The 13,048-nt window shown below is 49.0% G+C and overlaps 1 protein-coding gene across 1 annotated transcript; it reads right to left on the bottom strand.

The window, feature by feature from the left end:
• Positions 1-2,339: 2,339 nt before the first annotated feature.
• Positions 2,340-12,800, bottom strand: LOC133343497 (pantothenate kinase 2, mitochondrial-like). Its single transcript, XM_061553156.1, has 7 exons — positions 11,802-12,800; positions 8,976-9,328; positions 7,921-8,171; positions 5,645-5,821; positions 5,153-5,276; positions 4,552-4,677; positions 2,340-4,301 (listed from the first exon to the last, which is right to left on the bottom strand). The coding sequence occupies exons 1-7, from the start codon at positions 11,842-11,844 to the stop codon at positions 4,251-4,253; spliced, it is 1,125 nt and encodes a 374-aa protein (XP_061409140.1). The 5' UTR covers positions 11,845-12,800; the 3' UTR covers positions 2,340-4,250.
• Positions 12,801-13,048: the final 248 nt, after the last annotated feature.

Genomic DNA, 13,048 nt, shown 5'->3' with positions numbered 1-13,048 from the left:
TTGACGGTAAATGGAACTACAGGCTGTTGAACGATGAGTGACAACACCCTTACATCACTCCTACATACACTACACGACTATACCATACCTGTCAACCCACACGGTTTACCCGTATTCTTGTACAGGGAAATTGAGTTGTCAGGTCCATACGGCGCGCGGCCGTTTCAACGACGGGCAAACAAAAATGACAATTTGTTTGTGTTTCTCCCTTGTGATGGGAATTGGCACTCGAGACGCGCACCTTGACATTTAAATACGTTGGCGCCGCAAGTGAACTCGCCAACCAAGAAGCCTCACCCGTGACTCGCAATGGTTGCTTTACCACTCCGTAGATATTCTTTTACTGGTAGGAACCACCTGGTTCCACCAGCCCACAGGGGATTATTGTGTCCGTCCGTCCGTCTTGCATCCAAAATTGGGAGGGGTCGGGCTGGGTCGAGAGGGGCTGTGTGGGGAGGGGCTGGGTGGGGAGGGTGGGGTGGGGCTGGGTGGGGGGTGGGAGGGGTGGAGCTGGGTGGGGAGGGTAGGGAGGGGCTGGGTGGGGAGGGGCTGGTCACCCCGTGGTGCCCTTATAAAACTCAACGTTTAACCTACTCACGCCGGCTTGTGCCCGCCCTCACAGTCGGGCATATTTGCGGAACTAGAGCTCACGGCTGACATCAGTGGCGATTATCTGAGCCGGTCCTGGGCCTCCACTAGGTCGACTCAGCCTCAAATGAGTACTTAGTGCGGTGTGTGGTAAACATCGCAACTTGGGAGAGACTAAGGCGGCCGGGCGTGGTGTTGGCCACCCACCCCCTCCTGTACCGTGCCGGCCTTTATAGGTGCTCGCTAACAGCACTTGCCCCCACTGTTAATAGGATATACGGGAGATCTTTGTCTTTGTTGTGTATCCCCCCCCTTTTCGCATTCCGTGCACTGTATATATATTTAAAATACGATGTAAAAGCGTCCTGGTATCGTCTACAATTGCTTTTATTCTTACATCAATTACTTCCCAAAGGCAAATTTCCCTCCGGCTCCCACGTGGTGCCATCCAGCGCGATCAATCGCCGGCAGGAACCCGCGTCCGTTTGTGTCGTCACTCACTCACAAATGTCGCGTGACGTCATAACCCAGCACCCCCCCTCTCCTCACCACTCCGGCGTCTCTTGACGTCATCGCCGCCTGTCTTCCACCTAACCCGTATCGCGTGACGTCACCAACCCCTCACCCCCCGCTGCGTTTGGTGACGTCTCTCCCTCTCTTCACCAACGCACCTCAATCTATAGTTTGACGTCATCACCCCCTTGCTCCAACCTACAAATGTCGCGTGACGTCAAACCACTCCCCTCTCGACCTGCTGTCTAGTGACGACATCACCCCCTCCCCTCATCCCAATCGTGCGTGACGTAATCTCCCCTATCTTCTAGGTTTCGTGACGTCATCATGCCCCTCTTCATCATAAAGCCCACGTGTTAATTCTAGATTTGAAGCTTTCGTGACTGCAAGGATTCATATTCTTAGGTTTTTTCGGTAAAGTCACGTAGGTAAAACATCAAAATTATTAAAATAAAATAAACGTCGTGATCTTTATTTTATTTTTATTAATTTTGATGTTTTACCTACGTGACTTTACCGGAAAAAACCTAAGAATATTAATGTGGTTTGTTCGACTATTTGGTGGCCGGGCTAAGGATCTGGTCTAGCAAGTTGTGGTAACTGAGCGAGAGTATTCGTAGTGGCCAGCAGAGGGCAGTGCCAATACATATTCACCGGCCGTGTTGCACCGTTACAAATCATACGCTCACCACTACGTCTAAATCTCCCCCCAACATCACAATCCCCCATACCGACCACCATCGTTGTGAAAATATGCTAAATTCCTATTGATATGCAAATTCCTTTGTCAACGCGCCCAGCTTATATATATGCTCCAAGCTCGTGTGCTGTTTCATTCAGACTCTGTCGCCTCGACGGACCTGGTTTTCACCTGAGGACGGCTGCTTGCGTTGTGGCCGAAACGTCGTGAGAATTATTTTATTGTGTTTTATTTTTATTATTTTATTACTTCCCTTCTACGTGACTTTACCGAAAGAACCAAGAAGATGAATCCCTGCAGTCACGAAAGCTTTAAATCGAAATTCATCGTTGTGAAGTTACGGGAAAGTTGATCAATTTGTGAATGCACAGGGAAGGTCAGTGCCATGTTGTGGCGACAAAACACACATCGACGCCCCAAGTGAGATGTGATGAGGGGGCCAGTGGTTGCGAATGGTTGTGGAGGAGGGCGTCAATACAAACGCGCGTGAGAACCACTGTCAAATACCCATTCAAGTTAAATGAATAAAAACAATATCTCGCGGTCGGATTTTTTTTTATTTCCAGACAGGACACGTTCAAGTGTTCAGTTATGCGCACTTCACATGTTTTGTTTGTAAAGGCCAACAATACTGTTGGCGACAGCACGCAACTTGCATCCATTATGTTAAATAACGCTGAACGGGCTCCAAAACAAGCATCGCAAGTACGATACAGAAATTCGTGTTCGTCCGCTGTCCATTCAATTGCACCACTTTGCTACCTTTCTCCCCCCTCTCACCCCCTTTGCTCGCTCTGTACACAGCGACAGCACCGTTACAACATAACCCACATTTCACACTTGACACCTTACAGCGACTTTCCATTTCAAGTGTTTATCTACAATTACGAGGATTGAGCCAGTGTTTGTTTTTACACGGTCCCAGTTTCATAGCCAACCCCCCCCCCCCCCCCCAATTTAATAATTGTGGTATTTTTTTTAAACTTCAGATTGAGATGTTGCGTTTCACAAGAGCGTGCCGCAAACTCACCCCCGGCCGTTTGATATTCGATTCCAAGGCGGCGTCTTGTGGCTTCTCGGCCAAGTTTTCAAGAAACACCCCCCGCTACCACCCAAGTAAAGTGCGGCCGCCGCACCTCGCGTGAACCCAGCCCAGCACGAGTCTACTTTAAACCACATACATCTCATTCCCATCTTCAAAAGCCACGTGACAGAGAGTCTCTAAAGAAGGCATTCATTTTTTCATGGGAGAATTTGCGGGAGATGTTCTGTACCTTGCATAGCAAAGCATTTTAAAGTACAGTATTGCCACGTCTATTTCACACATCGTCTCAAAACAGAAAAATAACAATTGTTACAAAAATTGTGAATAAAACTAGCGAACAACCTAAGGCTCGTCATGATTACAGCAGGTTTTATTTTAATGTTTGCCAATTGTCTAGTGATTCGATGTCATTGGAATGTTTGTAAGGAAACAAAACACCGTTACCGATTAATCCGTTTTAAAATAACACAAAACAAGAAAAAACCGTTAAGGCCTGCTTAAGAAGGCGGTTTGCGAATTTCATTGTCCCGTAATGACTCATGCATCTCCTGGAATGGTATTGTGGGGTCACGTTGCAAGAAATTGTCTAAAGTTCACCACCTCCCTGGCCTTAACCCTCCCCAACCCAGTCCATTCGAAATAGCTTATGTGAAAAATGTGTCATCGCAACACCGTTCCCACTTGATATTTGCATTACGTGATCAGATTGTTTGTTGTGAACTTTTTCGCAATGATTTAAAAATAAAAACGTAAAAAAACTAATGAGAGACAAGTAATTTCGTACGAGCAGCTGATCACAAAACGGACATTTTTCTGAACAGCTGTTTGGCAACATGAACAGGCGGCGGTGGGAGCAGGGCATTTTCGACAACCACAATGCGGGGACACCGCTTCACAGCAAAAAATTGGTTGTACAGATAAAACTGCATGTGCATACGCTTCATCAGCAGCGAATAGTTTAATCGGAGAGGGCGCGGCGATGATCTCCAGCACTCGTGTGATCCTTCACGTTGGCCGTTGATGGCATCGGCCGCGGTTAAAACTGCCCTTTCGGTGCCGCTATGGCACCAGGTCAAACAGGTCACGCATCGTGGAGCGGAGGCTATTTGCACAGGACGTCGCAGTTTGATGCGCACGCTTTGTCCTTGCAGTGACGTTTTGATTTATGCAAGAACGCCGCACACTGGTGTAGTGTTCGGAACTCCCAGTGCCCCTAACGGCAATTTCCCAAAGCGATTCACATAATTTAGCACAATATTTTAAGCCATTGTAAAGAAACTACGTTAGACGGACACCGATGTTGGTTCAAGCCTCCGGAGCGTGCATTTTAGTCGACTGCATCAGTGTTTTTCAAGAAGCTCCACTCTTCTATTGCAGACTGGGTAATGGAAACGGTCCAGGTTGTCACTCCGACTTTAACAGTTCCAGCAGCGCTCCGACAGCCCCAAAGTAACCCTGTCGGAGAAACAAAGAAACGGTCAAGATTGCATGCTGAAGGTCCTAATTCCATTCGACTAAACCGCGTGACCCTAACGCTGCAGAGTAACTTAGCTGATAACGTATCACATGACGCAAATGAGCTTTGAAGCTATCGCTCCCGCTGTGATAAAATATATAATTTCAACCTCAGTTGCACGCTGCTTCTGCAGCTTTACGAAATGTCGTTCTCCGCCCTGGCTTTACGGGACGGAGGAGCGGCTGATACCTCGTGCTCCAGGAAGAAGGCCTTGAGTTGCCCCCCCGACCAATACTCCATCGCGTGCGCGAGCAGCCGCCGAGACAGCTGGTTCACGCGCAGGAAGTTGCCCACGAAAACGACGCGCTCCATTTTCTGCAGGACGGCAGGAGCAGCGGGACAGAGGAGTCAATGGAGTATTCGGTACGGGTGATGAGAGCCATGCCGGTAATAAATCATGAGAAAAAAGCTCAGGGCAAATTTCGTTTCAGTCGACGCAACCAATATTAGATGCAGGAGAACAACACCAAAGGAAAAACCGGCACATTCCCCGAGCCCGTGCTGTCTGCACTGCCCAAGCTGCAGGCCCCCGACACTTTCCAAGCCCTGTACGATGCTGCTTGACACGCAGGTTTGATACAAGGCAGCACCATAGAGAGGCTGAAAGGAGCGGGGAAGGAAGCAAGTAGCATGGCAGGGGTGACCTGGAAAGAAGCCAGTGGGATTTTTAGAGCGATCCCCACTCCAACCCCAAGAAAACTTCCCCCCCCCCTACCACAGAAGCGGCATTTGTGGGAGATTGAGGACTGTGAGACGGGCACACGGGTAAAACCGAGCGGACGATGCCCACCTCATTGAGGGCGCACATGCGTGCGATGGAGCCGATGTTGTTGGTGATGGTGACGAGTGTGGCCATGGCGAGGTCCTCCTTGCTCACGGCCTCGCGCCTGTCCGAGCAGATCATCTGCCCGAAGCTGCATGCGTCACACAGACACAGCCGGGTTTAAGCTTGGGAAGAATTCACAACAATAATAATTATAACGTCCTTTATTTATCCGACGAGTCACCAAGACTGTCTTTCTTGAGTAGCATACTGCTAAGTTGGGATATGAGGCCCACTTCCATTGATGAGTGTTTATGGATCATGTGGGAGAAAATCGGAATACCCAGAGACACCCAGAGACACCCAGAGACACCCAGAGACACCCCGAGACACCCCGAGACACCCAGAGACACCCCGAGACACCCAGAGACACCCCGAGACACCCAAAGACACCCAGAGACACCCAGAGACACCCCGGCACGCATTCAAGGGGCTAACGCTCAACATTCTGCAACGCACCTGGACGCGACAGCCGAGCCGCGGAGGCCAAAGCGCTCGTAATCGCCGCCGTAGATGTCCCGCACCAGCTTGTCCACGTTGGTGCTGTCTCCCCGCTCGGCGAGTGAAAGCGCCTCGTCAAAGCTATCGCAGCCAGTCAGAAGGCAGCACAGGCCCAGGAATGTACCACCGCCGAGGCTTGAAGGGGGTGGGTGGGGAAAGCGAGCAAGTGGAGAGAAAACGGCCCGTTAGACAATGAAGACAGTCAACTCTCAGTTATCCAGGGTAATTGGATGGGAAGGGTTGCCTGAATAAAACAAATACGGATTAAACATATGCAAATTAGCCTATTAAAAAACGGTATTTACTCATTACTTATGTGGAATGTGTCATCTGTTTTAATTTATTCTTAATCATCTCGGAGTCGCATGCTAGGAGCAGGTAATAATTGAAGTGGCACATTTGTAAAAGCCACAGACACTGATTGGCGTGGAACACCCAGCTCTCTATTTAAAATGTATTAGTTTGAGAATTAAACCCAATTGGAAGGAAATTATTTTTTTCTTGCATAACTATGTGTCTGTGCCGTGAGCACAGTTGGAATGACAAGGGGAAAATAAACAAAAACTATAATTTCATTATATATTGGGCATGACTTCACAAGGGTTCCAAAATTCTTTGCTTGAATAATTTGAAAGTCTACTCATTAACAAGCTTAAAACCTGGTAAACAACTGGACGTAAATAGTTATTTGTAACAGCTATCTGCGTTTTTTGAATTGCCTTTTTCTTTTAACATTGCATAATATGTATTTACTAATTTACAGCCCTTTGTTGATCCACTGCTGCATCAAGTCCTCTCCATGCCAGCAAGAGTACGTTCGTTAATATTGTACAGGACTGGTTCTGAAATTATTTGCCACTCAAGTCCCTGGGACCCGAACGCAGTGTGCTATCATGTATTTGAACAAAAATCCAGATTAACTTTTCTGCTGGACATGAAACACGTTTCTACATTGTACCTTTTGTGGCGAAGTCTGATAGCAATATGGCCCAATACCTCTTCTTTTAAATAATTTCCTTCCAAAGGAATCATAAAATTTAATGCCACACCACGTTACTAAATCTCCTTTGGGTGATGTATTGTTAGCTTCACTAGCATGTTGATTAATCTCCTGCATTCATCTCCGAGATGGAACCAGTCTTGCTAGAGTCTTAAATTAGAGGACTCCCACTTCACATCAGATATCCACATCTCTGTTTGACGACCCAGCTTGCCTTGAACTAGGACTCAATTCCGTCTATCACTTGCGATATCTGATGCAGGGGGCGAGCTAAGCTAATCATAACATTTCTACTGCGTCAAACTAAACACAGCCTATGTGGGGCAAAGGGCGAGGCACGGCAGCTTGATTGTGCACAAGCTGTGGAACACAATTCACCACACTCAAGTTACCCAACTCCAGACATCGAGCACAAGCAAGCACACACAAGCCACCCAACTCCAGACATCGAGCACAAGCAAGCACACACAAGCCACCCAACTCCAGACATCGAGCACAAGCAAGCACACTCAAGTTACCCAACTCCAGACATCGAGCACAAGCAAGCACACACAAGCCACCCAACTCCAGACATCGAGCACAAGCAAGCACACACAAGCCACCCAACTCCAGACATCGAGCACAAGCAAGCACACACAAGCCACCCAACTCCAGACATCGAGCACAAGCAAGCACACTCAAGTTACCCAACTCCAGACATCGAGCACAAGCAAGCACACACAAGCCACCCAACTCCAGACATCGAGCACAAGCAAGCACACACAAGCCACCCAACTCCAGACATCGAGCACAAGCAAGCACACTCAAGTTACCCAACTCCAGACATCGAGCACAAGCAAGCACACACAAGCCACCCAACTCCAGACATCGAGCACAAGCAAGCACACACAAGCCACCCAACTCCAGACACCGAGCACAAGCAAGCACACACAAGCCACCCAACTCCAGACATCGAGCACAAGCAAGCACACTCAAGTTACCCAACTCCAGACATCGAGCACAAGCAAGCACACACAAGCCACCCAACTCCAGACATCGAGCACAAGCAAGCACACACAAGCCACCCAACTCCAGACACCGAGCACAAGCAAGCACACACAAGCCACCCAACTCCAGACACCGAGCGCAAGCAAGCACACACAAGCCAATGCGCACAATCCGGCGCTCTCGGAAAAAGAGACCTATCGATTTCTGCACGCGTGCTTTGCACGTCGGCACGGTCTGCTGCGCACACCTGGTGCCCGTGACGCGGCGGTAGTCGTGCGGTGAGTAGACGGCCAGCATGCTGACGCCCGAGCCGATGTTGACGAGCAGCAGCGGGTATCGGCTGCCCAGCGTGCATGGCCTCTTGCTGCAGTGCTCCGCCTCCATGGGCTGCTCGTAGTAATAGCACTCGGGCCGCTCCAGGCCCAGCGACTCGACGTACATGAGGCCCTGGATCAAGCACTCCAGCTCGTCTAGCTTGTGCAGTTGCAGGTGGACCATCTGCAGGGGACATGAGGGTGGAGCAGCAAGTGCATTGGCGGCGGTGGGAATTTACCGTCGTGTCGATTAAAAACGGTTTTCTAAAGCTCGCGATACATTAATCAACTTGCACGTTTGAGAACTGATTATTTACACTGCATGGCAATTCCATATGAATTATATGTTTACAGTAATACTTAAGAAAACAGAGTGGGTACAACTGTAAAAACGAGACAGGTTAATGGAAATACAGAAACAAGATGGTACAAAATGAGAGAAAGGACAACATTCTTGAAGCAAACCATAACCATGAATCCTGACAATGTATTAATGCCCCTGGGGAAAGAGAAACGTTACATTCCTTGTCAGTGGCAGCACTGCGAGTGCACAGGTCACACATATGACCATAGGGGATTGGTGCGGAACGAGGCATGTACACTTGCGTTGCTAAAGTGAGTGTTGCATTTTCACAAACATCGCATCTGCTGATGTTCACAGTGAAACAATGTATCATTCAAGGCACACCCTGGCAGTTATTGCTTCCATTTAAGTAACACAACAAAATTACGGAAGCGTGTTTTACATTAATTACACTTAACATATCGGAAGCCCACTTCAATTCATATTATTACTAGCGATATAGATTGGATACAAAGACGACCGCAAACTTTATCATTTCTACGACCAAAAATAATTCGGTTACTGAAGAAGCCACCAGCACGCAGTACAACCAGAAAACAAATCAGAGCCAAACAAATGACAAGTACGAGGGTGAACGTATGATCAGATCGGTGCACCCGTACGCAGAGCTCCTGGTGGCCGTACCTTCAGGAAATCCTCCTCAAACTTGTGCGCGCCTCCGCCGGTGGCGCACAGGGTGGTCTGCAGGCCGGAGAAGCCCTTCTCGCGGCCCATGGACAGGAAGGCGGGCACGTCGGCCGTGGGGAAGCGGATGAAGTGCATGGTGCCCGTGCGGCCGCAGAGCGAGAGGCCACGCAGTTCCAAGTGGGCATCGCGCACCCCGGCCGTGCCGTAGGCGACGCGCGACGTCAGGTATCGCCGGATGCTCTTTAGGCTCTCCACCTCCGCCTCCTCCTCCTCGGCGCTGACGTCTGTCGGCTCGAAGTACACCAGCTTCACCAGCGTGCCACCGATGTCCAGCCCGAACCAGGGAAACGCTGTGGGCGACGCGGAGATCAGGACCCGACGCAACGTGGTTTTATATATCGCGTCCGAGTGAAGACCCCATCTCAAGATGCTGCACAGAAAAAAGGTGGTATGTTTTGTGGATAGAGGCAGTTGGTCATAGGCAGAGGATACAAGGAAGGGGTTGGGCCTGGGCTTTGACGGCCACTGGCCATGAGATTATCATGGCCAGCGCTGGTGGTGCCACTACACCTCCACATCACGCCCTCCCCCTTATGTCAGATTCTGCAGTTGTAGCACAAGATGACTGATCTCCATGGCCTATTATTAACCATGTGGCTTCAGGTGTTTTGATACCTAGATAGCCACCCTGGACACCGCTGACATTCAAAACACCTGACAAAAGCTTGCTTACGTGAGAAGCTTTATGTGCTTTACTTTTGAGTTTGGGAACACCCCCACGCTTTTCAAACGCTGCTAAGTTTGGTTTCTTCATCACCGACTGCGGAGATTCTAAAGAACAGAGCCCTTTTTGTTTGCGCCAATAAGAGGTATCCATGGTTTCTGAATAACAAGTGTCTCGCTTTGCTCGTCACTCAGTGTTGATAAATTCATACATTCATGAGGTATAAATTACATTATTTCGTCAGCTACAAAGTATCGGGTATTGGTGACAAAGCAATGTGCAAACTTGTTTTTTTTTGTCGATTTGTTTAACTTGGTTCAACCCCTAAAAACACACACACAAGCACCATATAAGTGTGCCGTACTTTGGACTGTTATTACTACTTGCTGTTAAAACACCAAGAGGCAAAATAGCACGCGTTTTTTTGGACCCCAGTGCTTCACGACATCAACTCCTGAACTTTGGTCTAAAAATCTGATCAAAGAACAGCACCTGGGAACTTTGGCACGCCCGTGTGGCCAAAAGGCGTGCTGCTGAGCTGGCTTTCAGAACCGCATATTCCTGCTCCTCCTGATGAGCTGGTACGGCAGGAGGGATGTCCCAAATGTCCTAACTCCACAGCCTTCACCACCAGCTGGAGGCAGCGATGGCACCCGTTTCACATCGTGGTCATTATTGTCGGAGAGTTATCCATCCTGCGTTAAAGCCATTTGTTTTTAATTGATGGGCCCCAGCCTGTCACAGCCTTCCAGAGAGGAGATCTGCAGCACTGTCCGGATCTTTCCTTCCAACCCTCACAATGCCACAGGCTGTGACAGCGTACAAGTTTTAAATGCTCGCCGTGACCGATGATGTTGGTCAGATCTGTCGTGTCCATGTGGACCATTTGCATCCAACTGGCCAATAAAGTGGGAATCACCATCATTATCATCATCATCGTCAGTCAACCCATGCTTACAAATTTCCCAATTGAATGCAAGTTTCCCCGTACTCGCTGTGGTGTGTTACGCGGTGTGTTACCATTGGCTTGATAGTACAAACGCTTCTTCTGCCTTGCCCAATACAAGTCAACATTGGCACGAGCCAAGGAAACCACTACGCTCTGTCAGACGCTGCCAACAACGACATTGGGGCCCCCTTAATATTTTATTCTTGAGAATGTTTAAAGAGACGCACGGATATCTTCTTCTCGGCTATTTACAATCACCTGTCATACCTGAAAAACCTGATATCTCTCTCTCTCTCGTCTCCTCTCTCTCGCTCCAATGTTTTGCATCACCACAAATGCCGACGAGAAGGCAGCAGTAAATGATTAACTGCGTTTCATACTTTGTCCGCAATGACAACCTACCTCTCGTTTTATCTCACCACCAACCGAACCTTCTGCGTGGCATCTGAACTCAGGAAGTTGTATTTTGTGTGTCCATCGCCAAGAAGCAACTCAATTCGCGAGTTATGCAGAGTTACATTGTACTACTAAAGTTCACGGGTTATAAACAGGCGGTACACTCAGACGAACGAACGCTTAAATGTCAACTCCTCAACAACCATTATGTTGACGTTATTGTGTGTCCCCCTATGTTACCGTCTATACATCAAACACTATACACGGTGCACTTCAGTCGCGGGTCACTTCAGCAAATGGCACCAAAGACATTTCTTAAGAGTGGTTCCTGCCCCTTTTTATTTTATGCATCGCTTAAAGCGGTAACGTTTTAAACCTCCATAGAACAAACTATGCCTCTGTAGTATTTGAGGCATGTTATACCCTCCTTCCTGGAAATATGTAATCCCGCACATGTACCGTGCCGGTAGCAGGCAAATCTGGCCGGCAAAACATGGCTTTTCAAAGTCTTGTATAAAGTGGCTGGATATAAATAAAATCAACATTTTTATACTTTTCACCAAATATCGAAAGGTTTCAGGCAATTGGTTCACATTCGTTTCATCAAATGTGAAATCCTCGCTTCCAAGCTCCCAAAATGTCAGAACCCTCAAACCTGTAACCTTCACATTTGACAAGATTTCTAATGAATTGTCTCTAAACCCCAGACACACAGTGCCTCGACTCTGCAAACATTAAAACTCGTGCAGCTCACCTGGCTTTTTGGCGTCCGCGTCGTTCGCTGTGGCAATCTTCATGGCTTGAGGGCCTTACGATTTCTTCCAAATGGGTGCAAGGAAGGCGAAACAATTCTTTGTGCTGGGGTGGGTGGTGGGGGTCTTTTTTTTCTTCCGATTAAGTTAAATAAATACCTACTCAATAATTGATAAATGCCACGCTACGGAATGATGGATGGGTCATTAGTAGCAACAGTAGCAGCAGCAGCACATGTTGTGTGTGGCCACCCAATGTAACCCAGGGGGGGTAGTCGTCTTAACCTACAGACAGCTCTAGGATTTCTAAATGGTGATGATTCTTTATATTACGAACGATTCTAATTAGTGTTATTGTTTAACGCAATCAATCTTCTTGTCGGCGTGCAATAATGGAATATTCAACGTCCGCTTCCGTTCACCACCTTATTCTTATTCTTCTGCAGCTGCTTGTGACGGCCCTTGTCATATGAGGGCTGCTGCCGGTGTCGCTCAGCTGTTATCTTCCACTGCTGCACTTGCTTTGGCACGCTGGATACTGTGCGTGGCAGTGTGGAGTTTGGTGGTGGTGATGATGGTGATGAGATGATCGGCGGCAGCCCGGATCATCCACGGGGCGTCCCGGTGTGAATAACGCGAGATGCTCCTTACAGATGCGTGCCTGTGTGTGTGTGGGGAGGCAATGCGTGTCTGTGTCTACAAGATGATGTGTGTAGAGATGTTGTGTATCTGCGAGGATAATGCGTCTCTTCCGTATGCGTGTTATCTCTCTGTCTGACGTGTGAATGTATGAACCTGTGTATCAATATACAGTATACGTGTACTGTGCGTGGTATGTACGTGTGTCCGAGTGTACGCTTGTCGTCACGGAGCGTGTGTCGTGTACGTATTCCCCGTTGCGTGATGTATGTACCCGTGTCTGTATGTGGTGGAGGTGTAGATGTGTGTGAGTGCGTGCGAGGAGCGACAGCTACTGCCTCGCGCGCTGCCGTCGCGGGCGTTCTGCCACTACCCGGAGGATAACCAGCCCCCCCCTAGCCCCCCACCGCGTCTCCCCTCGTAGCCACGCCCACGCCACCGTCCAACAACCAATCGCGAGAAGCGACCGGCGTCTCGCGCTCAGCTGCCGGCCAATAGCGCGCGGGCTCCTTGGTCAGGCGCTCCTGGCACGAGGGGGGGGGGGGGGGTCTCTTTTCAATGGGCGTGGCCGCGCGGGAGTGGGTGTGGTCAAGAAGGTGGGGGTAGCACG

This window comes from Lethenteron reissneri, chromosome 17 (assembly GCF_015708825.2).
Source record: "Lethenteron reissneri isolate LAM-NWPU_2019-01 chromosome 17, ASM1570882v1, whole genome shotgun sequence".
NCBI lineage: Eukaryota > Metazoa > Chordata > Hyperoartia > Petromyzontiformes > Petromyzontidae > Lethenteron > Lethenteron reissneri.
Note: the sequence above shows the minus strand (reverse complement) of the source record. Positions and strands in the feature narration are given on the sequence as shown.

Coding starts and splice junctions, on each gene's coding strand:
- LOC133343497 (XM_061553156.1), bottom strand. CDS start 11,844: ATGAAGATTGCCACAGCGAACGACGCGGACGCCAAAAAGCCAG. Junction 5,822..7,920: donor CGCCGCGTCACGGGCACCAG/GTGTGCGCAGCA, acceptor ACCCCCTTCAAG/CCTCGGCGGTGGTACATTCC. Junction 4,678..5,152: donor GCATGTGCGCCCTCAATGAG/GTGGGCATCGTC, acceptor GCCGTCCTGCAG/AAAATGGAGCGCGTCGTTTT.